Here is a 27330-nt window from a genome sequence, read left to right as displayed (position 1 = left end):
ATCCAATGGCTCGAAATAGATCGACTGACCAAAACGTTTTTTTTCAGTCGACTTAAAGCATCTCTATCCCGTAAACCGGGCCATCCGGCAAAATAACCGCTATTTTGCCGGCCCGAATAGATCCTGTATATCCATCCATCCCGGATTTTTCTAAGGGATCCTATTTTAAACTTAGCTGAAATTACTCTATTTGTTGCTCTAATAACAAAGTGCACGACCAGGAAGGCAGTTTGTGACAACAATAGCAGCTTCAGTCTCATGTCCCCATCTACTGGGTAACTGACAGCGTATCAGCATTGGTGGAGTTGGAATGGAGACTCTTTTGCCCCCATCTATTGGGTAACTGACAGTGTCCAGTTGACATTCTTCAGACATGGCAATGTCAGTGTTACTGCAATTTCCACTCGTTGCCCCTTGTCGCGCGTACAAGTAGCATTCAACGGGACTGGGTTGCGCTAGTATATGCAACAACTAGAACACGGCAGGGGGTTCCATTGAATCAGAGTTGGACTTTTCTTTTTCCTGCCTACGATCGAAGATGCCATGTAAGAAGATCAGCTGTGGCCTGTGGCTCTTGTTATCAAATGCAACTAGCAGTGTTACCTGCGCATTTGCATGGCTAGATTTTTTACATGTGTGTTTTTTGCATGCAATTGAACATCAAAAAATCATTACATCAAGGATGCTCATTCACTTTCAGACATTAGTAGTACAGTGTTCTGTGGAGATTGAAAATATGGGAATTTATTTATTTAAATCAAAATTATATACCAAGTAGAAGCTTGGACAGATCTTTTTTTAGCTCGACAATATAACCAACAAAAACCACATTCATTTAAAATAATAATTTTATGTGACAAGATTGACATACCATGTGCTATACGTAGTGACCAATCAAGAACATCCTATTTATGTGATAGAAGTAAAGAGAATTCAAAATTCCAGTACTCTAGTTATCCAGATCTAGTATGGAAATAATAGAAGAATGATTACAACACATTTGAAAACATGTCCATTTGCAAATAAGAAACTGAAAGTGCAACTAATCCCCGGGTGGTTTTGGTAATTCATAACAACATATAGCTCATTAAACTAATAGCCTTTCAAGATAAATATTTCAGGAAGTTCAATGAATGGCATGGCATGTATTGGACATGTGAACCCCTCAAAATGCTAAGGACAAATGTTGGCAAAAGCTCAAGACTCTTCATTTTTATTTTAGTGACCCAAAATCACATTGAGTCCATAGGAAAGCCAATACTATTAAAAGGGGATGAGGTGTTGCTTAACGGCTTGCTTGCTCAAAATGCTTAATGATATTGCTCCAAAACCCTCAATCAACTTCTCCATCCAAATATGTCAAAACCCTAAACTCCAACTCGGCCCCACTGATTCACTTTCATCCGGAGCCACCGAGTTCATATGACATAGCCATAGCCAGAAACCCTAACAAATCGGTCTCACCTATATGACTTTCGGTCTCACCGAGATGGCCTTGCAAACTCTTTGTTACATGTTGCATTTATTTCGGTCTCACTGAGATAGCAATCGGTCCCATCAAGTTTGCTTGACCAACTCTCTGTTGCTCTATTGTTTTATTTCGGTCTCACCGAGATAAACCAATTGGCGCCACCGAGATGTGGTTTTCCCTAGCCACTGCACATCAGTCCCACCGAGTTTGTTCCAGTTGGTCCCACCGAGACTCCTAACATTCACATTTTGAACTAGTCGGTCTGACCGAGTCTTTCTGATCGGTCTCACCGAGTTGTGTCAATAGTGTGTAATGGTTGGATTTTGTGTGGAGGCTATATATACCCCTCCACCCACTCTTTCACAAGAGAGAGAGAGAGAGCCATCAGATCGTGCCTACACTCATACCTACCAAGATCTGAGAGAGAATCACCTACCCATGTGTTGAGATCAAGGTGACCCATTCCTACCACATAAATCTTGTTCTCTAGCCTTTCCCAAGTTGCTTTCCACTCAAATTCTTCTTCCACCATAGCCAAATCCGTGAGGAGCTGTTTGAGTGTTGGGGAGACTATCATTTGAAGCACAAGAGCAAGGAGTTCGTCATCAACACACCATTTATTACCTTTTGGAGAGTGGTGTCTCCTAGATTGGTTAGGTGTCGCTTGGGAGCCTCCGACATGATGTGAAGTTAAACCAAGAAGTTTGTAAGGGCAAGGAGATCGCCTACTTCGTGAAGATCTACCCAAGTGAGGCAAGTCCTTTGTGGGCGATGGCCATGGTGGGATAGACAAGGTTCCTTCAAAGTCAACTTTGGTTGATATGCATGAGGGTACCAAGTCCGTCAAGGAATATAAGTTGGATGTGCTTCAAAGTCAACTTGACAAGTTCAAGAGGAAGGATGGTGAAGGAGTCGCCGAACTGTACTCTAGGCTAGCTCTCATAAAAAATATGACCGACAAATTCATCATCAAGAAGATCCTTAGATCTTTGGATGGAAAATATGATACTGTGTGCACATTAATCCAAATGATGCCAAATTACAAAGATCTCAGGCCCACGGAAGTTATTGGAAGAATTGTCGCTCATGAGATGTCTCTCAAGGATAAAGAGGAGCTACACAACAAATCAAGTGGTGCTTACAAAGCCTCAACCGATGCTCCCACAAGTTCAAGTGACAAGCTAGTCTCAAATGAGGAGATAAGTCTAATGGTGAAAAGATTCAACAAGTTCTACAAGAGCAAAGCTAAAGAAAGAAGCTCTAGCTCAAGACACTATGAGAAGAGATCATCAAGTCGAGAACGAAATTGCTATAATTGTGGAAGACCCGGACACTATTCCAATGAGTGTACGACACCTCACAAGAAAAGAGAAGAATCATCAAGAGGAAGATATCAAAGAGATGAATCACCTCATAAGGAGAGAAGGAGTAGAGAAGATCATTATGAACGAAGATCCTCTTGAAGAAGCAAAGATTCAGAACGGAAGGACAAGTCATCCAAGAGCTATACAAAAAGAAGACATCAAGCTCATGTTGGTGAATGGGTCTCCGGCTCTGACTCCGACAACTACTCCGAGAGAAGCTATCACTCCAACTCCGAAGACACTCAAGATGAAGGTGTTGCCGGAGTTGCTCTAGTGTCATCCAACTCCTATGACATATTTGACTCACCAAATGAGGGAATTGGAGGATGCTTCATGGCAAAAGGTCCTAAGGTATCACACCCCGAATACCTTGACTTTAATAGTGATGAGGATGATTTGCTTGGTGATGATGATCTACTTGTTGATAATGCTAGTAATGTGAGCTATAATTAAAATGCTAGTAATCATAATGATCAAAAGGAAATGAATGACAATGCTATGAAGGAGATTGAGCGCTTGACTAAAGAATTGAATGCTCTTAAGTTAGCTCATGAAACAACTCAAGAAGATCATAGAGAACTTCTAAGAACTCATGAGAAGCTACGCTTCGAGAGGCTAAATTTAGAGCAAGAGCATGAGTTTCTTAAAGCTATCAATGACGATATTCGAAAGAACAGTTCTTCATATCTTGCCAAATGTTTACTCTTGGCTACTTATATGCCTCAAGTAAAATCTAGCAATAAGAACAAGAAAGATTCTTCTTCTAGTAGTAACAATAATCATGTCAAATCCAATGTTGTTGCTTCTAGTAGTTCTCTTGATTCCACTAAGGATTCTCTTAGCCAAGTTACACCCGAGCAAGAAAATAGCTTATTGAAGGGAATTATAGAGAAAGGTGTTTACAAGAGCCTTGCCGGAATTAAGCAATTTGAGAAAATTGTACGCAAGCAAGGAAGGCACTGGAAGAATCAAAGTGTTGGTTTTGAACGAACGTTCAATGCCAATGGAGTTGAATGGGAAGAAGATCAATACCCGAAGATGAAGTTTGTTCCTCAACATGAGAAGTATGGCCCCACTTCTTTTAAGGGAACACAAGCTCAAGATGATCTTCCACCACAAGACCACAAGCTAAAAGACAAGGACAAACTTCAAGAAGAGATTGATTGGTTTGAAGAAGCTCCTAAGGCCATGGTCAAGTGGGTTCCCAAGAGTACATCAAGCTTTACTTCATCAAGTTCAACTACAACTCCAAGGATTCCCATCAAGTTGACGTGGATACCAGAAGAAGAACTAGAGTGTTCTTGAGAGTGACTTCGCCAACGTATTTCATGTAGGGGAACACGACAGAAAACAAAAAATTTCCGACCTACACACCACCAGCCCAGTACCACTATGGAGATTGCATACAAGGTTTGATATTTTTTGTTACCGACTTGTAGCGCAGCGAAAGTAGAGTCGATGACGATCGGCGGTCCAGATCCCCGCAGCTAGGATTTACAACCTCCCAACCGTGAGGATGTATACCATCATCCGCCCCTCGGACAGCCCTCCGGGAGGCAGTCGGACAGTCCCCCGGATGGTGTCGGTGACAGCCCTTCGGGAGGACCTCCGAAACTCGGACGGTCACTCGGACAGCCCTTCTGGAGGACATTCGAAACTCGGACGGTCGCACGGACAGCCCTTCGAGAGGCACTCTCAAACTAAGACCGAAACTACGATCTCTCTACAGAGTTGCACACATACAGTGTCATCTACTCGGCAGGGCTTCGCCGTCCAGAACTAGTTCCCACCGAAACCCAGACAACCTTTCGGCTCTATGAAACTATTTCGCGGGGAGTGAGAGAGAAGCCAGACAAGTCAAATGGCATGTGTATGTGAGAAGGGATGAAGTTTGGGCAGCCCCCTCACCTCCTATTTATAGGAAAACCAAGGGGTAGGATGGGTATTCAAAATACCAAAAGTGCCCCCACTTTATGTCATACACAAAGGGTATATAAAAGGGAAAGAGGGTGCCATGTGGAGCTCCATGGAGGAGCTCCACCCTTGGCCGGCCACTCCTTAGGGGCCCCCATGTGGGGCTTCCTTGGTCCCCAAGCCCTTCTAGAAGCCTTTTGGAAAATATCCCAAAAGGTGGTTTTCCAAAAATATCCAAAAAGCACTTTCACTATTCACAACAACATTTTTCAGCGTCTGTTCGAACTAAAAATATTTATGTGGGCTTAGAACATTTAAAATACCCACTAATATAATTTTCAACGCGTTCCAGAACAATTCTGAATTAGTGATTTTCATGTGCGAAAAGCATCTGAAGCGGTTCCGGCAGCTCCGGAACATTTCCGGTTTTCATCTCGGAAAATTCCAGAATGATTCTGGTACCCTCCAAGAATTATCAGGCATGTGACGAAACCAATTTGACTTAATGATATCCCCTGAATAAACTTTTCAGTTTTACCGGAACTCTTCCGGTGACCTCTCTCTTCGGAACTTTTCCGCTGTCTCCGAAAACTTTTTCCAGAGACTTTCTCTCAGACTCCCTGTCTAGTATTCAGCACATAGATGACCCTTAAGCGTGTGACCCTATAGGTTCGGTGAAGTATAGACATGACCAGGAACCCCTTCCGATCAATGATCAACATCGAAGCCGTGGACACCCATATTGACCCCTATACCCACACGAATATTCAAGTGAACCTCTGTCGTGTTCTATTCCTGTTGCTTCGCGATATGTTACAAATACCCGAGGTGAGACATGTTGGCCTCCCCGTGGATCAACAACTTGTCCACTATGCCAGTTACCTCGTTACCGGTATTGTTCTCTTTTCTCGTTACCGTGTTCCGGCATCCCCGTGATCAAATCACCCTGAGTCTGGCCACACGATGATGGATACGTAACACCATAACACCCTGACTCTATGCATGTTGCTGTTTGATATTTGTGCCTTGCTATATCTGTTTTTTATTTTATCGGACTTAAGTTAAGCTACATTGTGACAATAGCACATTGATAAGTAATATATACTGTTGAAAAATTGCCTAATTTGGTTCTATGCATGTTAATTAAGCGAGTAACTATTGATATTTTAGCCTGTGCATTTGACAAACTCCATACATCTTCAATGCTATGCTTGTACAGGTTTCTTCTACCTGCTTCACTCATTGTGATCAATGACATTGCTGCCTATTTATTTGGGTTCTTTCTTGGGAGAACACCATTGATCAAGCTATCTCCAAAGAAAAGATGGGAAGGCTTTATTGGTGCATTGGTGACAACCATCATCTCTGCTTTCCTGGTGAGATGGAAGCCCAGGTTTATGCACTTGAGAGATTACTAGTACCTTCAAGGGCTTGAATCTGTAAATAATAATTTATGTTACACATTTGATGCACAAAATGATTTCGGATGCTTCATTTGTAATTATTTATAATAGCATTATTCACTTTCACTTATTTTGCACTTAGCAAATGTAATGGGTCGCTTCCAGTGGATTACATGCCCAAGAAAGGCAACTTATTGTTTCTTTCAGAATGTGACTATTAGTTGTATTAGCAAATTGGTGTGCTGTTGATTTTATACTTAGTTTGTATTTTGGTAATATTTTCAGGACCTGTCAACAGGGTGGCTTCAGTGTGATCCTGGCCCTATGTTTAAGCCAGAGCATTATTATCTGGGAGATTGGGCACCAAATTGGGTAAGAAGAAAGATATCCTTTTCAATTTGTTAGTTTTAATACTATTTTCTCTACTATACACTACTAGAAAAACAGCTATAGCCAATATGGACACTAATGGCGCACTATACATGTGGTGCGCCATTACTAAATAGTAATGGCGCACCATGTGTAGGTGCGCCATTAGTAATCAAAACAGTAATGGCGCACCAGGTGAAAAGTGCATCATTACTAAGTTTGACCAAGGTTTGACCCAGTCATACACATACTCCCTCCTTTTCGGTTTATAAGGCTTATCTCAAATTTTTCATTTTCCCAATTTAAAGGGCTCATCTCCATCTCCTATTGAGATTCCGAGGGGCATTAAATCTTTGCATGCAATAATTAAAAATGAAATCACCAATGCATGCAATGTTCCTACTCATCTAGTGGCCAAGCATGCATGCACTGTAATTAATCCACATTAATGCATTAGTTTAATTTGGGTAGTTTCGTAAAGTATGAGATATAATCCTCCACTCATTATCTGTCTTGGTAGATGAGATTTCAGATTTGAGCCCTATAAACCGAAAGAGGGAGTAGTAATGACGCACTTTGTATAGGTGCGCCATTACTAAGTTGACATAGTAATGGCGCACCTTTACAATGTGCGCCATAACTATGTGTATGACTGGGTCAAATCTTGGTTAAACTTAGTAATGACGCACTTTGCATAGGTGCGCCATTACTATGTCAAACTTAGTAATGGCGCACCTCCCGTCACGACCGTTGCCTGAGTCCAAAAAACAGATCTCGACTCCAAAACTGTTTGGTTGATAGCTCTCACTCTTCACCAAGACAAGGCACATCATCCCCCTTGAGTCGATTTACTCCAGCTTCGTTCTTCGTGGCCAGTCTGGCATTTTAACCAATCAGCAGAATCAGCCAATAACCAAAATCGATGGTGGGAGGTGCCATGTTATGCAGAGCACGGCAGAAGCGGCGACAAGAAAGAATCTGGAGAAGGTCCTGCATCCAGATGGTGTTTAGCCTCTCAGGAGTTATGGAGTTATCTGTGGTAATAGTTGGTGTCCATGACATGTTAGTCTCAGTCTTGTGTCAGTTGAAGATTAGAAGTGATATTACTGGTATTCTATGGTATAGATTCCTCTTGATAATTGGAAAGGGTCAACACTGTGTTTGACAATCAAGAAAAAGTATGCGATGTATTTGCTATTTCTCAGTCCATATAGGCCTCAGCCGTATCTGTCTTCCTCCCAACAGTAATTATCCCGATGTGGAAATGTGAACCAAGGTTAATAACAGCGCACTTGTTGTGGCTGCTGATGTGTCTGACAAGCAGCATTTTACATTAGGGAAGTTTAACATGTAGGTGCCATGTTAATTAAAACCACGGGGCGTTTGGGTAAGGTCAAATCTAGTGCTTGAATGACCAATGAAGATGTTTATCCCATATTGGTCCTTGAAGGGTCAAGACAAGCATAATCACGTCATTTACATGTGACCAAGTGCTCAGCTGAACCAACAGACTATTCTTTTTCCGTATCCACCAAATCCCCCCTGTTTGATGAATTAATGCTACTTCATCATGATAATTGATCTATTTACTTTACCTAGTTGTTTCCTTATTGGTTTTGTACCATCTTTCCGAAGTTTATGGATCTTTTAGCCATGAACTTTATCTGATTACTTGTGTCTCTTGACAGTTTCCGTGGAAAGAAGTGTTCCTAATGCCCGAGCAGTGGCATGCTTTAGCCTTTGGTTTGTTTGCATCGATAATCGCACCATTTGGTGGATTTTTCGCAAGTGGCTTCAAGAGGGCTTTTAAAATAAAGGTGCATACAACTTCATTATGTTGCTGTCTCTGGGAATACTAAAGTATGGAGTTTAGACAGTTTTTACTTCCATTAACATCTTCAAATTTTATAGGATTTTGGCGACAGTATACCTGGGCATGGTGGAATCACTGACCGAATGGACTGTCAAGTAAGTCACTACAAAAAACATTTACATGCTGGCTATGAACATATATATGCATATACCTCAATATTTTGGTTCTACTTGCGCCTTAATTTTTATGAGGAAGCATGTGGTTAGTAACTCAATTGTGAACCAACTTATTGACGTAAATGTCTAAGGTAATTGTTTAGAGTAAAGAGGAAATTACTGAGAAGACTTGATTATGCAAAGTTGAATGAGCATGTTTATGATTCGATATATATCATATATTCCTAGCCTGTGCAGTTTAGCTGAAAATAACATTTATTCTTGTACATTTTCCCCAGATGGTTATGGCAGTTTTTGCATACATATACCACCAATCGTTCATCTCGCCCCACAATTTCTCTGTTGACGCAATCTTGGATCAGGTCCGTATCTATAGCACCTTGTTGGTTTTCGGTTGATCTTATTATTACCCTTTTCATCGTGGTTCTCATCGAGCCACATTCTACCTTCTTTTTTGCCGTCATCCAGATCTTAAGAAACCTGACATACGAGGAGCAGAGAAACTTGTATGAGCAACTCGGGGAGATGTTGGGCAACTTATGCAAAGCTCATAAACTCGCTGCTTGCTTATGAAAAGCACACAACACAAGAAAGTAGGCTGGCTGTGTATGTATCTATTTGAGCGCTCGCTCGGTTCGCCGCCATGAATGTAGCTCTAGATTCACCGTGTACAGCATCGTCGTTGTAGCTCCTCTGTACCCTTGTGATGGGAGTGATGGTGTCCTTGTCGAAAACATTGTACAGAATGGATGTAAGGACTGTGGTTGATAGGGCTAACTAATTTAATTAGGTGCTTGATTCGCTGTGAACTTGTGTTGCTTTTATTCTCCCCCTGCTATTGATTTGTTAATTTGCCCGTTGTGCTCGTTTTTCATAATCGGAGATGGAAAGCTTATATTCCTGTAAACCCTCACTTTGTTTGTTGGACCATATCGAATAGTTGGAGAGCTGCACACAAAATATTTAAAGCCTGCATGTTTCCGTTGCCACTCTCATCTACACTAATAGTATGTACTACTACTCTCTCTGATTCATTCAAAATATATGAAGTTCCAGGTTTGTCCTAAGTCAAACATCCTTTTAAGTTTGACTAGTATGTGGCGTGGCAAATTGTTCGATGTTACATCTTTTTTGCATGTCCTATTTGTTTGTAATACAGCCATTTGCATCAACACCCAAATTGCAAATTCATACTGCAGAGGTATTTTGAAAGGGATGGATGCACTGTTTGGAGAATGACTATTTGGGCATCTGACATGTTCAGACTAGTTCTGTATGATTGCAGAGTGTGTATGCATGCTTGAAGTTTGTGCGACTAAGTACTACGTTGTATTATATGGGATGGTTTATGTCCTTGTGCAGGACTATTCTTAAGTTAGTTCAGGATGACCGGCTGGGGATGTCAGGGACGACTCTGATAATCTGTTTACTTCCTAGCCTTCCTCTCCAAGGCATGACTAATGTCTTGAGAAGCTTGACATGAAAGTTAACTGGTGATCCGCAAGCAACGACCCACTATTTTTGGTAAACATTGTACAAAAAGTCCACTCAATGTCTGGATATCGTAAACTAAGTGATTGTGGAGGATCATTAGCCTCGACGTTAGCACTGGCCTCATGGATGACGCATTCTTGCCTTCCATACTCCATCACCCAGGCTCTACATAAGTCACTCCTCTCACTATAGCAAGGAACCAAGCAAAACACAGTAAACATCGTCAGTACAATCAAAGTTCAAATCTGCAGCACACACCCATAGCGCGTTGCGGAGGAGAAATGGCTGGCGAAGGTGAGCTGAAGCTGTTGAGTACGTGGGCGAGCCCCTGGGCTTCTAGGGTGAAACTCGCGCTCCACCTCAAGGGCTTGAGCTACGAGAACATCGAGCAAGACCTCAACAGCAAGAGTGACCTCCTCCTCACGTTCAACCCAGTGCACAAGAAGGTGCCCGTGCTCATCCACAACGGCAAGCCAATCTGTGAGTCGGTCGTCATAATTGAGTACATCGACGAGGCCTATGGCAGCACCGGCCCCTCCCTCCTACCCACTGACCCCTACGAGCGTGCCATTGCTCGGTTTTGGGTAGACTACATTGACCACAAGGTGCTTAAGTGTCTGATTTGTGTTATCGATTTTACATATGATGCGTGGTGAGTTGATCAATGATGCTATTTGTGCGTGTGCATGCAGCTAGTCATCCCGTGGAAAGTGGCGTTCATAGCCAACACTGAGGAGGATAAGACTGAAGCGATAAAGCAAATATTAGTGGGGGTGAATGTGCTAGAGGGGGCTCTCAAGGAATGCTCCAACGGGAAGCCCTTCTTCGGAGGTGATAACGTTGGATACGTGGATATAGCACTAGGCGGACTGTTGGCGTTTCTGCAAGGAACTGAAGAACTATGTGGTACCAAGCTCTTTGGCACCGCGAACACCCCACTTCTGCTTGCTTGGGTAGAGCACTTCACCGCACTGGACGCTGCCAAGGTGGCTCTGCCGGACGTCAATAAATTGGTTGTGTTTGCAAGGACAAGGCGGGCCCAGATTGCTGCTACTATAAATGTATCTGTCAAGAACTGAGCCAAGCGGTTTCCGTTGAATAATATATGTTGTATTATTATACTCATTATGTCTGTTGAACAAGATATGTTGTAGAGTTATGCATTATCTCTCGTTGGTGTCATTGTCACAAATGTCATGTATGCAATATTGTACGGAATAAGGAACTTGGAATGTTCATTGGTTATAATATATATCTTTTTTTACAAGATTTCTTTTTTTTCTTCAGCGGAGATGGAATTTGGAAGGAGGGCATGTCTATCTTTGTTGGCGATGACTATGAGTGCCCCAACTCCGCGTCACAAAGGGAGCTGTGAAAGAAAACACCTTCAACACCAACTTTCACGATCTGGTAGTTCAGAACTTGAGATTCAACAAAAATGCACCTTGATATATAACTCCTCTGAAGGGTTTTACAATATCTCGACATAAGGAGCCGAAGGATGACTATTCCAAGTGTATTGTCATCTCCACCGTACATGACATTCTCGCTCTAGTGAACCAGATGACTATTCTGAGTGTGTTACCTGTCCATCTCCTTCAAGGAGCCGAGAAGGTGGCTATTGATTGCGTCACCATCGGCCGCCTACTCGGCTCCTCGAAGAATCCTCCCCCGACCCCAAAATCTCCTAGCTTGACGGGGATTAAAAAAATTGGGGAATAAAAGGCTAGCATGACAAGAGAGATTGTAGATTCAATTGATGGTTTAGAGAGAGAGAGAGAGAGAGCACGTGTGGGAATGGCAGTGGGGTCAACTATTCTGACCTGTGGGTTCAGAGGAGTACTCATAGCTGGGGTTCAACCGGTCAACAAATACCCGTGGGGTGAACCAACCTGTGGTTGGATGGTCAGAGGGATTGTGGTATCCCCAACCCGTGGGGTGAACCAACGGAAAGCCGAGTTTTCCTCAATATTTTCTTAGACCTTTCCTGAACCAGTCTTGTGAGGCCATTGCCGAAGTTAGCTTGCTACTTGAAACACATGTGTGCGACGATCCTATTTGGTTAACCTGCATACTCCCTCCATTCCCTTATACAAGGCCACAAACTCATATTACAGGTATTAAGGTAAAATTTATTGACTGCTTTGGAAGCCAACTTTTCTTTTCGTTAACCGAGATCATTAATATGCCTACATGCATGCAAGAAAGAAATATGAAGGAAGTAGCACATTGTCATTATGACTACATGCATGCTAGTATTAAACAAATTGCTAGTACGAAAAAACATCATTATTTTTTGCCTCGATTACCGTTAGTGGCCTTGTATAGATGCAAAATGTAATTTTCATAGTGGACTTGTATAAGAGAATAGAGGGAGTACATGATAAATTTGTCAGTGTAGCTACAATAATAGGATGATACCATAATAGAACATGATATAAATAAATAAATATTAAGGTATGTTAGTACCCTGGTCTTTATCTTATCAGCCATCAAACACATGTTATTTTTCATGGACAATCCTCGGTCATACAATGTGCCATCCACCTACTCTTGTTAGCTTTATAAGTCCAAGGTTGAATTCTTCATTAATTGCCCATTGTCTCACAACCCTCCTACAATCTAACATTGTTGGAAAGATTGAACCTTTTTTTAACTTTTGGATGATCTTTGTTATATAAAATTTCTATGTCTTCAGAAACTTGGTCATCTACTGGTATGCCTCCCTCAGCCATTAATTCCTCACTAACATGGCACACAACAATGGGAGCTGGCTCATTTCGTTCTTCAGTATCATCGACCTTATCCTCAATTCAAAGAACCGCACACATGTTTTCCTCAGACATATGAGCTATTATATCATCACCAACAGGAGTAATCTCCAAAGTGGACCAATCAATGACAACTTCACCATCAGATTGCACATATCTCTGATTACTTACAAGTTGCGGAATCACTGATACATGATGCACTGCTAGCATTTGACTGGTAAACAGAACTTGAGCAAATGATGTTGTCCACTATATCACTACATGGGATATTTCCAAAGCAAGATGATGTCGTAACCCCCTTTGCAATGTCCACAACTTGAGCAAGCACAAGCAATTCTTTTTCTTCCCATCTCTCAAGAAATGCTGTCAACAACTTCCAATATTTATCAATTCTCTTAACTGATTCAAAGTGCTTATCTTGACACAAAATATGGACCTCTTGACCAACCCCCCATATAATTTTTGACCAAATGAGCTCTATCAATTTTTCAACCATAAAATGCTTCATGTTAACCTCAAACTCCACATCATGTTCAGCAACTCGATGCTCGCTGCCATCAGCAAGCTTTGCTACAGATCGAAGAACTCTAACAATTAGTTTATAAATGACAACACGCAATCCTGCACCTTCTTCCCTACAAGATTACACGAATTTTCAAATAGAATAAATGATTAGGCCTAATTTTTCATAAACTTCCGATAAAAAAATCACACAATGCTCCAATTCAGAAGATACTAACCCTTTCGGAGCTGTGTCATCTGGCTCCATCACCACAATCAGTGTGTTCTACTCGAGTAACTCGACGTGAAGCTTGCCCACTATCTCTCCTACATAATAATCTCCATGATCTAGGGTTCCTGTACGCCTCAACTTCCTGGCTGCACAAGTGAGACAGTTAGAGAGAGAGAGGGAGAGAGAGAGAGAGAAAGAGAGATGTGATGTGACCTGTGAGTCGATGGACGAGGCGGCGACAGGGCCGAACGGCTAGAGCGTTGCTGGATGAGAAGAAACAGACATGAGGCGGCACGGAACGGGCGGCACTCGGGGAAGAGGCACGGTGGGGCGGTGCTGGTCACTGGCGGCGCGGGTGGGAGGAAGGCAGGAGCGGCGGCGCGGCGGCTCTCTTCCGTGCTTCGTTCCGTTCGTCTTCCAGGAGCGAACGATCGAAACATTTTGATCGAGCAAGGCAGGTAAAACGACCAGGGGCAAAATCGTCCAACAACATATGACGTGGGGCCCATACCTAGAAAAGGAGAGAAAAACTTAATTTGTGTCATTTAATCCGGCTATCAATCAAAGATGTGTCATCTAATCAAACCAAAAGAAAGGTGTGTCTTTAGATCAAAGTCCAAGGAAAAGTGTGTCATATTATCAATTTACTCATCCAAATCTAAGGTGTCGTATTTGCCAAACAGTGTTGTGAAACTTCAGAAATTGAGATACCTGTACGCATATAACGATGGTGCATCAGATGTATTGCAAATTGGAGTCAAGGTGCCTAGTGGCATACGGCACTTGGCAGGACTGTGGGCTCTTCGTTTCGTTAAAGTTAGTCCAGAGTTTCTGCGTGAAGTTGGAGCTCTAATAGAGCTAAGAACATTTGGTGTATGCAACCTAAGAAGTAAAAACTCTGCTGACTTGAGCATGCCGTGTGTTTTCTGGCCTCGGCTCAGCTCGGATCTGGCAGGCCCGGTGTGGGATGGGTTGGATCCGTCTGGATCTGGCCCGAGGCGGTGGGGGTTGGATACGGTGGACCAGCTGGCTTGGTATGTGTGTTGAAGACGATGCCAGGCGAAAGTCTGCCTCCGACTATGATCGGAGCCGGCAGCAGCGGCGTCCGCGTGCGTCGCATCCTTTTTGAAGGTGCTGCTGTGGTGAAGTACTCCTCTCCCTTACCGTCCCCTTCTCCGAGGGAAATCTCAGATCCGTGCTCTACCGGATCGGATGATGGCGGTGCATTGCGTCGTTCACTTTTTGAGGGCATGATTTTTGGAATAGGGATCAGCCGGAGAGACCAGTGGTGGTGGTGGTGAAGCGACTGACTTGGAGTCGACGGTGGTTGTTCGGTGGTGTTCTTTGGGGTTTGGTGGCGGTGCCTTCGGCACCGCAAGGCGGCCATTTGTTTCCCCCTCGTGTTAGGTGTCTCGCGATGCTTGCTCATGACCCTCCCATAGTGGCCGATGTGTTGCAGCGAGCGTCGTGCTCTCGGTGATGTCTTGGTTCATCTTTGCTCTTTGATGGCGCAAAGTGCCTCCCCAAATTGCTAATCGTTCCGATCTTCCGCTGCGAGGCTCCCAGTCAAGGTTCCTGTTTTACACTCGTTGATTGTGGATGCTCCTGAGTTGTGCCGTGGGGCTCGGTATGCACGCAATGCGGTGCGTTAGGTTGCTCGCAAAGTCTAGGTATTGTGATCCCTTACAACACCCCACATCTACTTATGTCTCTCGTGGTGTTGTTCTTTCTACATGCTAGCTAGTTCGTTCCATCTCCTGGGCGTCAATTTTTCTTCTTCTTCTGTAACTTTGTTACTTGTACGGTTTTCGGCCCGGTTTCCCTCATAAACGGGGTCAGCTTGTTTAGGTTTTCGACCCAGTTTCCCTTATAAACTGGATCAGCCAAAGCTAAGGGGAGACTCTTGGCTTTGGCAGCTTTTTGAGCAATATATTCAGGTGGGGAGCCTCTCCCCCCTCGTTGACCGTTCAAAAAAAAAGAGCCATCTCGTCCCTCTTGAAATTGGTGCTGCTACCGATAATGAACCATTTTTATTGGCTTGCTTTAGTAGGCCAGCTAGAAAAAACATTGATGCCTAGCTTTTCTCTTCTTGGTCACACCTTAATAGCCTCACTCGATTGAAGCTAGCATTCTCCAATATTCATGAGGAAACCTTTCCAGTCTATGCGTGTTACGTGGTCTACATTCTCTTTTGCTAGCGAATGCCTTTGAAGGGAAGATGTTGAATTTTATGCAGGGTCGTTTCCAAAACTTAAGCATCTATGGATACAGGGCGCATCACAGCTCAACCAAGTTGGAATAGAGAAGGGCGCAATGCAAAACCTCATTGAGCTGTGGGTCGTAGAGTGTCGTGCGCTAAGGTTTCTTCCAGATGGCATCAAACACCTTGCAGCCCTTGAGAAATTAATTCTTGTAAATACGTCAGAAGAGCTGATAGGGAAACTCCGGCAAAAGAGAGAATCAGATGAATGCAGTGAAGATGTGATGAAGATTAGCCATATAAGGAATGTTACGGTTGTACTGAGCCAGAAAGGAGTCCGGGAAAGGATTAGGTGATCGTTGCTGTTCCCAAGGTTTCATTTTTCCGTCTTTCACCTTGCAGCTGGTTGCTAGTAATGGCTGATGCGAGTTTATTACGTGTTTGTCAAGTGAAGCTAATTAACATGCTTCCTTTCTTCATGCTCATGTGTATCATGTTCTTCATGCCCAATCTGGAATTATGTTGCTGTATGTAAGTTAAAGACTGCATTTAGTGAAATCGTGATGAAATTGGCGAGCTGAGTTGTGTTCCCGTTATCGATATATATTCTCCCCGTCCGGAAATACTTGGAAGAGAAATGGATGTATTTAGACGTGTTTTAATGTTCATCAAATAAAGAGTTTCTTTTTTGTCTGAAAAAATATTTCCTTCTACAAAGGAAATAATTGTGTTTTTTTTCTCAACTCTCCCATTGCAGAAAAAAGATAATTCTTCAAAGAACTGGCTCAAACAATTGTTTTGATCAAAATTTGCATCTAAGAGTAATAAATAAATAATTAAATAATTGCAAACTTAACTGAAATTGCTCTATTTGTTCTCCAATGACAACTGCATGGCCAGGAAGGCAGTTTGAGACAGGGGCTGCCATGTCCAGTAGTACAAAGCAGTGGACAACAACAATAGCAGCTTCAGGACCATATCAGGAGTTGGGACAGAAGACGCATCTGCCCCATGTACTGACATGGCAATGTCAGTGTTACTAAAATTTCCACACGGCGCCCCTTGTCACACGCACAAGTGGCATTTGACGGAACTGAATTGCACCAAGTCTATGCAACCACTACAACATGGAAAGGCGTTCCATTAAATTAAAGTTGGAATTTTCTTTCCTGCCTACGGTTGACGACGACATGTAAGAGGACCAGCTGTGGCTTGTGGATCTGGTTATCAAATGCAATTATGTAATTCCATGGCGGCAGTGATTTCTTAGCAGCAAATAGGAAGAAAAACTATCTATCTATGTCTACGTGTCCGTGGGGGTGCGCAATCCCCAAGGGGAGAATATGTCAGACAATGCCTCCCGCGACGACTGAACTGCCTCCCGGGTCACTTAGGGCGACTCCGGAGGCGCCACCGCTGGGACCTTACAAGGACCTTCCCTGCCTCCCCGTTCACCACGCCGACGGCGGCGGCGGGGCTTGTCCACTCGTCTTCTTTCTTTCTCTAGCCTTTCGGTCTTCAACTCAACCCTATCAAGATTGCTCCCGATCTGGTCATCGTCGTCCTGCATCCCGGCCTCTCGATCTGGCTGCGGCCGGCGGAATCGCGATCTGGCTGCCAGCAGCCTCATGAATTCATCAACAAAGCTGCAAACTTATCCATCCTGCCTATATGTCGGCTACTGGGATTTTGTTCCGAATGAACAAGACGGGCTCTTATTTACGAATTCATGCCAAACAATTCATTAGAGAACTACATATTCTATCACGACCCTAACAATTTTTAGAAGCTTCTAGTTTCGGATAAGCCGCTAGATATTGCTTTAGGCATTGCCAGAGAAATGGAGTACTTGCATCAAGGGTGCAACTAGCGCATCCTCTACTTTGACATTAAGCCTCCCAATATCCTACTCGACTACAACTTCAATCCAAAGATCTCAAACTTTGGCCTTTCAAAGTTGTGCGCAAGGGACCAAAACATGAGATGAACGGTTGGATCTTCTAAAGAATGTCTGAGATGGCCGCTGGACTCCCCGTCCCCAACTTGCACGGATTTATGCCGAGATCTGTCAGGTCCTCGGTATATTGGTGATTCCCAGAGATTCCTCCGCCGGGAACGCGATGAAATTTTACGTGGTCATTGTGGACTAAATTCCGCATAATTCCAGCGAAGAAATCATTGAAATGACACTCGAGTGATAGAGGGAGTACCTTCATATTATTAGATTTATGTTAACTCAAACTTTACAAAATTTGACGGAAGTACATTCGAATCTAACAATGTTGATTTGGCATGGTGAATGTCGATATTTTTTTTTTATAAATTTGTTTACAGTAGAGATACTTTGACTTTGGACAAAATTTATTTATGTAAACTAAAAAGCACCGGAGTACTTCGGTTGTAGAGATGCTACCCCTGACCGATTGATTGGTTGACCAGGCTAACGAGAGACGAAGCTCGTTCCCCCTCGTCTCCTCCGGCCGGCGCGCCACCGCCTTCCACGCCGACCCTCATCTCCTCCGGCCGGCGCGCCACGCCAAACCCCCCTGTCGCCTCGTAGCTACAGTACAGGTTGGTTCTCTTCTCCCCTCCCCTTCCCTTCTTCCTCGCTCGCGCCGCCGCGCTGCCCTGTGTCCAGGTCGGGCCGGTGGGCGCCCGGAGTTCCCCGCCGCGCCGTCCCGTAACTGCGCCACCACCCACCCCGGCGTGGATACGGATATGGAGAGGACAGTGAGAGTGAGAGTGAGAGAGGAGGGCCAGCAATAGCAGCAAAGTCCGGATCTGGCGGAGGCGGGGGCTGCAAGCCCGGTGCTTTGTGCGCCTGTCCTGTGATTTCAGATTTGGCTGCTGCTGCTTCATGCCGCTGCTGAGTGGAGGATAAGGATAATGAGGAGAAATTGATGTTGCTGCTGCTGCTCTACTTGCTTCGATGCTCATGCTATTGTTTGTCCCTGATGCTCTTGTTTGTTTCTACTGATTCTGCAGCTTCTTTCTTCATCACAGCCAAATGAGCCAAGTTGTGAAAACATTGTGTGTGGGGAGAGACAGAGACAGAGAAAGATATATGTTAGTTAGTTATATGTAACCAATAAGATTTGGTGAATGGGCTGGAGTTATCAAAGAAATAAAGGCGGTGTTTGTTAGTTATACGTTTCTTCTTCTGATAATGGTACTCAAGTGAGTATTCATTCAGTGAGTGAGATTTGGTGACTTGGTTGGAGTTGCTCTCAACAACAGTCATCTGAGGAAAAACCTCAGCAACCATGGCGGAGGCTGTTGTTGCGCAGCTGCTGGTCATGCTGGGCGCTGCACTGGCAAAAGAGGCGACACACTCTGGCGGAGCGCTGCTTGGTAAGGAAGCAGCCGCCCTCAGGGGCCTCTTCAGTAAGATCCACCAGTCCAAGGCGGAGCTGGAGAGCATGCAGGCCTACCTGCAAGAGGCGGAGCGGTTCAAGGACACCGACAGGACCACCACCATCTTCATTGGCGAGATCAGGGGCCTCGCCTTCCAGATCGAGGACGTAGTTGACGAGTTCACCTACAAGCTGGAGGACTGCAAGCACGGTGGGTTCGCAGGCAAGATGAAGAAGAGGCTCAAGCACATCAAGACCTGGCGCCGCCTGGCTGCCAAGCTCCAAGAAATCCAAGACAACCTGAAACATGCCAAGCAGAGGAAGAAGGATTACACAGTCATCGGCAGATCTGCCTCTAAATTTACCAATCAGGCTCTGCACTTCACCAGGGATGAGGACCTTGTGGGAATCGAAGAGAACAAGGAGAGGTTGACACGGTGGCTGACCGGCCGTGGCGGCGGCGATGGTCTGGAGCAGAGCAGCAACAAAGTCACCACGGTGTGGGGGATGCCCGGTGTTGGTAAAACCACTCTGGTTGCTCATGTGTACAACAATGTGAAAGTGGATTTCGACGCTGCGGCATGGGTAACAGTGTCAGAGAGTTACCATCTGGAAGACGTGTTGAAGAAGATTGCTGCCGAGTTTGACATTGCAGTCGATGTCGCCACCAGTGAGATGAGAGGCATAGCAGAGTCCATCCATAACTACCTTCAAGGTAAAAAGTACATCTTGGTCCTCGATGATGTTTGGGCTGTGCACATGTGGTCCAAGATAAGGAATGTCTTCCCAACTTCTAACTGTACCGGCCGATTTGTTATCACATCAAGAAAGCATGAAGTGTCACTGTTGGCAACTAGGGAGTCTACAGTTCACTTGGAACCGCTACAAGCACATCACTCCTGGGTGCTGTTCTGCAAAGAGGCCTTTTGGAATCATGCTGACAAACAGTGCCCATTGGAGTTACGGAGTGTGGCTTGGAAGTTCATAACAAAGTGTCAAGGCTTGCCTATTGCTATTGCATGCATTGGTCGCCTACTCTCCTGCAAACCGCCAACTTTTACTGAATGGGAGAATGTGCATAGGGATTTGGATTTACAGTTGGCGAAAGACGTGATCCCTGATGTTCATATGATCCTAAAGGTCAGCTTGGAGGACCTTCCGTATGATTTGAAGAATTGTTTCTTACACTGCGCATTATTCCCAGAAGATCATAAATTAAAGAGGAGGACGATAGTGAGGCAGTGGATTGCTGCGGGATTTATCAAGGAAAAGGAAGATAACAGAACATTGGAGGAAGTGGCAGAGGGATACTTGACTGAGCTTGTGAACCGAAGCTTATTACAGGTAGTGGAGAGGAATCATACTGGACGACTGAAACACTGTCGGATGCATGATGTCATACGCCTTCTTGCCCTCAACAAAGCCAAGGAGGAATGCTTTGGTAAAGTTTATAATGGCTCTGCTACTGGGTCATTCTCTGTAGAGGGTGTACATCGCATATCGGTCCAGGGAGAAAACCTTGAACAACTGAGCCGATCTGGTGCAACACATCTCCGTGCACTCCATGTATTTGGGAGGTATATCGATATTGACTTTATGAAGCCTATTCTAACTGCTTCGAATCTGCTGTCGACATTGGATCTTAAAGGTACTCGTATCAGAATGCTGCCCAATGAGGTATTCAACTTGTTTAATCTGCGTTATTTGGGTCTTAGACATACCGAGATCGAAAGCCTTCCTGAAGCAGTGGTGAGGTTACAAAATCTGGAAGTCTTGGATGCTTTCGGCACTAAGCTGACATATTTACCAAACAATGTTGTTAAACTTCAGAAATTAAGACACCTATATGTGTGGACGTCCGGCATAAGTGTAGGTGGGGTCAAGGTGCCTAATGGCATGCAGCACTTGGCAGGACTACGGGCTCTTCAGGGCGTCAATGCCACTCCAGAGTTTCTGCATGAAGTTAGAGTTCTTACGGAGCTAAGAACATTCGGTGTGTGTAAAGTAAGAAGCGAACACTCTGCTGACTTGAGCAATGCTATCACAAAAATGAGCCATCTTGTTCATCTCGAAATTCTTGCTGCAGCTGAGAATGAGGTTCTGCGGTTTGAAGGGCTATATTTACCTCCAACCCTTTCTTGGCTTTGTTTAGGAGGGCAACTAGAAAAAAACATTTATGCCTGAGCTTTTCTCTTCATGGTCACACCTTAATAGCCTTACTCGCTTGACTCTGGCATTCTCCAATATTGACGAGGAAACCTTTTCCTGTCTACGCGTGTTATGTGGTCTACGCTTTCTCGAGCTAATTAAGACTTTTGAAGGGAAGAGGTTGCATTTTACTGCAGGGTCATTTCCAAAACTTAGGTATCTATTCATATGGGTTGCGGCACAGCTCAACCAGGTTGAAATAGAGGAGGGTGCGATGCAAAACCTCATCGAGCTATCATTCACAGAGTGTCCTGAGCTAAATTTTCTTCCTAATGGCATCGAACACCTTGCAGCCCTTGAGAAATTAATTCTGAAAGACACGTCAGAAGAGCTGATAGAGAAACTCCGGCAGAAGAGAGATTCTGATGAATGCACCAAACATGCAATGAAGATTAGCCACATAAGGAATGTTACAGTTGGACTGAGGCAGAAAGGACTTTGGGAAAGGATTAGGTGATTGTCGCTGCTCCAAGGTTAGGGTTTGGTGTTTCTTCTTTCACTCTTTTGTTGCATGCACATACAATTTTTTCTACGAAAAATTGCCGTATGTTATTACAAAGTAATATTAATTTGTTACGAGTTTGTCAACTAAATCTAACATGCTTTTTCCGCATGTTCATGAGTATTGTCACCTGACTCCATAGGAGGGAACTGGTAGGGTCGATCATAGAAACAAGTTACTGATCATGCAGTTTCCACTATGTGGATGTTCATTAGTTTAGAGGGATGTGTAATTTCAATCTTTCATACTAGTTATCCTAAATTAAGAGGCTGAGTCGAGACTACTCTGTTAAGTAGCTTTTGTAAAGATAAAGAGATTCATTCACTCCCTTTACTGACTGACTCAATTTGCTATTATTACCAGATTCTGCACTGCAGTGCAAGCTCTGTTGTCTCCTTGTTACCACTCTTATGATTTTTTTACTGTCCTCTATCGAAGATGAGTTGTAAGAAGGTCAGCCGCACAGCCGAATTCTTGAAGGCGGATGTAAGCTCAGCTGCAAAGAAGAAAAAGAACTACGAGTCAGCGTACTTGGTGGAGCGCAATCATGAAGGGGGAACATGAGATGCTCCGCAACAATGTATGCCATTTTCTTCCACATTATGCTGTATGAAATGAGTATTCTGCTCATCAGTTAGTTGAGTAGCTTCTTCCTTAATCATGTCTGCATACAGACACACACATACACACAGTATGCGACCGATTGTTCAGGAGTAGTAATGCTTCTTCGCTGATCCCTCTTACACAAGCTTTTAAGTTTGTGTACTGCCGCTGGCACTTGTAATCATTATTGAGCACTACAAGTATCTATTTCTCACTATTCAGCAGCCATGGTGAACTCTGTTCATGAGAGTATGGTCATATGCTTATGGAAACCCAATCTGGAATTATGTTGCTGTAAATTATTTACAATGAAACCCCTCTGTTATTGAATTTTTTTTTTGGGGGGGGGGGGGGTCTTATTTGTCGCATTGGAATTGGACGGAATGTATGTAAGTTAGCTTCCCAGCGATGTTGGTGGAGTGTTCATCCATAATGCAAAATTCCTCTGTTTTTTCTGAGAAAAGGAACACAAAGTTGTCTAAACAACTATTTGTTTTCTACAACAAGGAATAGAAGTGCTCTTTTTCTCATGTCCCATCACAGGGGAAAAATCCTTCTGAGGAATCTGCCGAGTGGTTCAGACATATATTTCTACCAAAATTTGTGTATAAGAGTTACAAAAATTCTCCCCTGATAAAGATTCAGATGAATGCAATGAAGATGTAATTAAGATGAACTGATAAAGGACTTTGGAAGAGGACTAGGTGATCATCGCTATTCACAAGGTTAGCTTTCGTTTTTTCCATACTTATTAGCCTACGTATGTCTTTCATACTAATTATCCTAAATTAATAAGCTGAGTCGATTGTGCTATTAAGTAGCGTCTGCAAAGATTCTCCCCTGACTGGCTGACTAACTGAATCTTTTGCAATTTTTATGAGACACATTTTGCTCTCTAGGGAGGAGGCAAGTACATTAGAGGTGTTGCAGTTGTTACATCAGTTTCGCAGTGAAAATCTGGGCTGTTCTTTCTTGTTACTACTTCTCTATATGACCTGTTTCCTGATTTGCATCGAAGACAAGAAGATCAGCTGTGGGTCAGGATCTTGATTTTTGTGGCATGATGATTTCCTAGCTCCAAAGAAAAAAAAAAGGAACTATGTCGGCGTGCTTGCCAGCGCACAATCCTGATTTGCAATGAGTATGTCTGCCAACCAGTTAGTGGTAGTTTCTGTTGCCTAGCTACTTTCTTTTGCATGGTGAACTTTGTTCATGAGAGATTGAGAGCATGACCATATGCTGCTAGAAACTCAATCTGGAATGATGTTGCTGTAAACTAAAACTGTATTCAGTGATTTCGTGATGAAATTGTGTAGCTGATTTGTGCTCCTGTTATAAGAAAAAACTTGTTGTAGCCTTTTGACTGTCATTGATTGAAATCAAGTTTTGTATACAGTATCATACTATTTGAATACATATCAGATGGGCAGGCTGTCTCTCACAAACGCTATTCACCATACCAGTGTATCACTGACCAAATTAATTACGGTTACGTTCTAAGATTGCCATCTCATATTACATGTAAAAATTTGTTCTGCAGGCGGTTAGGTGCCTAGAAATGCCTAACCCGTCAACCTTATTCTGGTTCTAGAATTTCACCGTGTAATGAGGTATGGAATGAGTTCTAATTCTGGATGCCTTTTTTCTTAATCCCTTAACTGACATGAGTGCAGTGTCATCCTGAAACAAGACAGTGTCCTTAACCCAAGTCTCTTTCTCCCTCACGTACGGACGTACCCCTTCGATCGCTAAAAAGGAAATAGAGAAGAGCGCCACCGCTTTCTGAATTCTTAAACAGAGAACAGCGCTGCCGCAGCCCGCAGATCGGCACATGTGTAGATGGGGGCCCGCGATTCTCCGCCGCCGGCAACCCGGGGCGGCCGCCCCAGCTCGCCCCAATGGTGGGTCCGCCACTGCCTGTGCCCCTCTTGCTTGTATTCTTGGATTTACCAAAATACATTCCAAAAGTTTGAGGTGGACAGCAACTATAAAATTTGGAAGCAGGGATAAAAAAGGGGTCCGGTGTGAGCTATCCTATGAATTGAGAACATCGGAGTTCTCGTCCAACAATATGTCCATTTGCGTGTTCCAAAAAAATTAAGTATTATGCCGTCTGTTTTGTACACTTCCTCTCTTTTTGTTTTTTCTCATACAACACAGACTTATATATTTTTAGCTGAGAACATTGAAGTTCTCGTCCAATAATTTGTCCATTTGCGTCTAAGCTTCTTGGCAGAATTTTGTTTTAGAATAAATTAGTTTACACATTGTAGCCAACCTTACCAAACCATTCGTCCTCTGCCTCCGTTACAGTAGCAAGATTCCTGCTCCTCCGATAGCAAGAATCCTCTACATCTGAGCTCAAAGCCTCAACAATCATGGCGGAGGGTGTTGTTGGGCTGGTGGTGGCGACGCTCGGCGCGGCGCTGGCGACAGAGGCGGCGACCTTCGGCTGGTCGCTGCTACGCAAGGAAGCCGCCGCCATCAGGGACGTCTTTGGCAAGATCCGCCGGTCCAAGGCGGAGCTGGAGAGCATGCAGGCGTACCTGCAGGAGGCGGAGCGGTTCAAGGACACCGACAGGACCACCGCCATCTTCATCAACGAGATCAGGGGCCTCGCCTTCCAGATCGAGGACGTCGTCGACGAGTTCACGTACAAGCTGGAGGACAGCAAGCACGGAGGGTTCGCCGGCAAGTTGAAGAAGCGGCTCAGGCATATCAAGACCTGGTATCGCCTGGCAACCAAGCTCCACAAAATCAAAGGGAAGCTGCAGGATGCCAATCGGAGGAAGAAGGATTACACCGTCAGATCTTCTTCTGCTGCCAGATCGACGAGTCAAGGTCAAGCTCTGCACTTCACCAAAGATGAGGACCTTGTGGGGATCGAGGAGAATAAAGACAAGTTGGTACATTGGCTGACTGCTGCTGGTGGTGATGGTGATGATTTGGAGCAGAGCAGCATCAATGTTACCACGGTGTGGGGGATGCCTGGTGTTGGTAAAACCACTCTAGTTGCTCATGTGTACAACATGGTGAAATTGGATTTTGACGCCGCAGCGTGGGTAACTGTGTCGGAGAGTTACCGCCTCAAAGATCTACTGAAGAAGATAGCCGCCGAGTTAGGCATCACAGTCAACATTGCCAACGTTGAGATGAGAGGCCTAGCAGAGTCCATCCATAACTACCTTCAAGGTAAAAATTACATTTTGGTCTTGGATGATGTTTGGAGTCCGCTTGTTTGGTTGGAGACAAGGAATGTCTTTCCAACATCTAATTGTACGGGCTGATTTGTTATCACATCAATGTTACCACGGTGTGGGGGATGCCTGGTGTTGGTAAAACCACTCTAGTTGCTCATGTGTACAACATGGTGAAATTGGATTTTGACGCCGCAGCGTGGGTAACTGTGTCGGAGAGTTACCGCCTCGAAGATCTGCTGAAGAAGATAGCCGCCGAGTTAGGCATCACAGTCAACATTGCCAACGTTGAGATGAGAGGCCTAGCAGAGTCCATCCATAACTACCTTCAAGGTAAAAATTACATTTTGGTCTTGGATGATGTTTGGACTCCGCTTGTTTGGTTGGAGACAAGGAATGTCTTTCCAACATCTAATTGTACGGGCCGATTTGTTATCACATCAAGAAAGCATGAAGTGTCACTGTTAGCAACTGGGGAGTCTGCACTTCACTTGGAACCACTAGAAGCACATCACTCCTGGCTATTATTTTGCAAAGGAGCCTTTTGGAATGATGATGACAAAGAGTGCCCATTCGAGTTGCAAGAATTGGCCCGGAAGTTAGTAGCAAAGTGTCGAGGCTTGCCTATTGCTATTGCATGCATTGGCCGCCTACTCTCCAGCAAACCCCCAACTTTGGCTGAATGGGAGAATGTGTACAGGGGTTTGGATTCACATTTGATGAAAGATGTGATCCCTGATGTTCATAGGATTCTAAAGATCAGCTTGGAGGACCTTCCATACAATTTGAAGAATTGTTTCTTACACTGTGCATTATTCCCAGAAGATTATGTATTAAAGAGGAGGACGATAATGAGGCAGTGGATTGCTACAGGATTTATAAGGGAAAAGGAGGAGAGCAAAATACTGGAAGAAGTGGCAGAGGGATACTTGATTGAGCTTGTGAACCGAAGCCTGCTACAGGTAGTGGAAAGGAATTATGCTGGACGACTTAAGCACTGCCGGATGCATGATGTCATACGCCTTCTTGCCCTCAACAAAGCCAAGGAGGAATGCTTTGGTAAGGTTTATGATAGCTCTGCTACTGGGACATCCTCTGTAGAGGGTGCACGTCGCATATTTATCCAGGGGGGAAACATCAAACAAATGAGCCGATCTGGTGCAACACATCTCCGTGGACTCCATGTATTCGGGTGGTATATCGATATTGATTTGTTGAAGCCTATCCTAACCTCTTCGAATTTGTTGTCAACATTGGATTTGTTGTCAAGGAATTTGCAGCAACGTTACCGAAAAAGGGTTTTCCCCCGCTTTGTATTCCTAAGCAACCAACATTGTACACATCGCATTGTTGGGGCGAGCAGCACATCAAGCCCAAAAAAAAGAAGAAGAAACAAATGCCAACAATGGCAGTTCGACAAAGCGCGGAAGACCCGCCACCGCTGCGCCCTCCGAAAACAAACCATCACAGCCTGAAGCTCCGATCTACCGCGTACTAAGCAACACCTCCAAGAAGGGATGCGACGCCGATGACGCTGCTGCCCGAACGAGTACTAGGGTTTACCCAAGTACGCGGAGGGAAGTAGGGGATGGCTACCACCGACACCCTCGAAGAAGGAATAGTGGTGTGCGCCGGTATCACTGATGACCCACAAGTATAGGGGATCTATCGTAGTCCTTTCGATAAATAAGAGTGTCGAACCCAACGAGGAACAGAAGGAAATGATAAGCGGTTTTCAGCAAGGTATTCTCTGCAAGTA

The 27330-nt window shown here is 44.2% G+C and overlaps 3 protein-coding genes and 1 pseudogene across 3 annotated transcripts; all 4 read left to right on the top strand.

Moving 5' to 3' along the window:
* The first annotated feature begins 2292 nt into the window (after window positions 1–2292).
* Window positions 2293–9306, top strand: LOC125536223 (phosphatidate cytidylyltransferase 1-like). Its single transcript, XM_048699436.2, has 8 exons — window positions 2293–2393; window positions 5969–6125; window positions 6264–6338; window positions 6438–6524; window positions 8210–8338; window positions 8433–8489; window positions 8789–8872; window positions 8979–9306. The coding sequence occupies exons 1-8, from the start codon at window positions 2293–2295 to the stop codon at window positions 9081–9083; spliced, it is 795 nt and encodes a 264-aa protein (XP_048555393.2). The 3' UTR covers window positions 9084–9306.
* Window positions 9307–10210: 904 nt separating this feature from the next.
* LOC147988406 (putative glutathione S-transferase GSTU6) lies at window positions 10211–11273 on the top strand. Its single transcript, XM_087539439.1, has 2 exons — window positions 10211–10609; window positions 10697–11273. The coding sequence occupies exons 1-2, from the start codon at window positions 10286–10288 to the stop codon at window positions 11081–11083; spliced, it is 711 nt and encodes a 236-aa protein (XP_087395565.1). The 5' UTR covers window positions 10211–10285; the 3' UTR covers window positions 11084–11273.
* Window positions 11274–18113: 6840 nt separating this feature from the next.
* LOC147988405 (disease resistance protein RPM1-like) lies at window positions 18114–22618 on the top strand (annotated as a pseudogene).
* Window positions 22619–24752: 2134 nt separating this feature from the next.
* LOC125536021 (disease resistance protein RPM1-like) lies at window positions 24753–27046 on the top strand. Its single transcript, XM_087534768.1, has 2 exons — window positions 24753–25566; window positions 25905–27046. The coding sequence occupies exons 1-2, from the start codon at window positions 24753–24755 to the stop codon at window positions 27044–27046; spliced, it is 1956 nt and encodes a 651-aa protein (XP_087390894.1).
* The last annotated feature ends 284 nt before the right edge of the window (window positions 27047–27330 follow it).

This window comes from Triticum urartu, chromosome 1A (assembly GCF_056163025.1).
Source record: "Triticum urartu cultivar PI428250 chromosome 1A, HENAU_Tu73, whole genome shotgun sequence".
NCBI lineage: Eukaryota > Viridiplantae > Streptophyta > Magnoliopsida > Poales > Poaceae > Triticum > Triticum urartu.
The sequence above is the reverse complement of the archived record's forward strand: the minus strand, read 5'-3'. Positions and strand labels throughout refer to the sequence as shown.

What these genes read in the sequence shown, in the direction of transcription:
- LOC147988406 (XM_087539439.1), top strand. Translation starts at nt 10,286, where the DNA reads ATGGCTGGCGAAGGTGAGCTGAAGCTGTTGAGTACGTGGGCGAGCCCC. An exon ending in TAGACTACATTGACCACAAG is followed by an intron (nt 10,610 to 10,696) that starts GTGCTTAAGTGT and finishes GTGTGCATGCAG; the next exon opens with CTAGTCATCCCGTGGAAAGT.
- LOC125536021 (XM_087534768.1), top strand. Translation starts at nt 24,753, where the DNA reads ATGGCGGAGGGTGTTGTTGGGCTGGTGGTGGCGACGCTCGGCGCGGCG. An exon ending in CATCCATAACTACCTTCAAG is followed by an intron (nt 25,567 to 25,904) that starts GTAAAAATTACA and finishes ACTACCTTCAAG; the next exon opens with GTAAAAATTACATTTTGGTC.
- LOC125536223 (XM_048699436.2), top strand. Translation starts at nt 2,293, where the DNA reads ATGCATGAGGGTACCAAGTCCGTCAAGGAATATAAGTTGGATGTGCTT. An exon ending in CCATCATCTCTGCTTTCCTG is followed by an intron (nt 6,126 to 6,263) that starts GTGAGATGGAAG and finishes TATTTATAATAG; the next exon opens with CATTATTCACTTTCACTTAT. An exon ending in CTGACCGAATGGACTGTCAA is followed by an intron (nt 8,490 to 8,788) that starts GTAAGTCACTAC and finishes CATTTTCCCCAG; the next exon opens with ATGGTTATGGCAGTTTTTGC.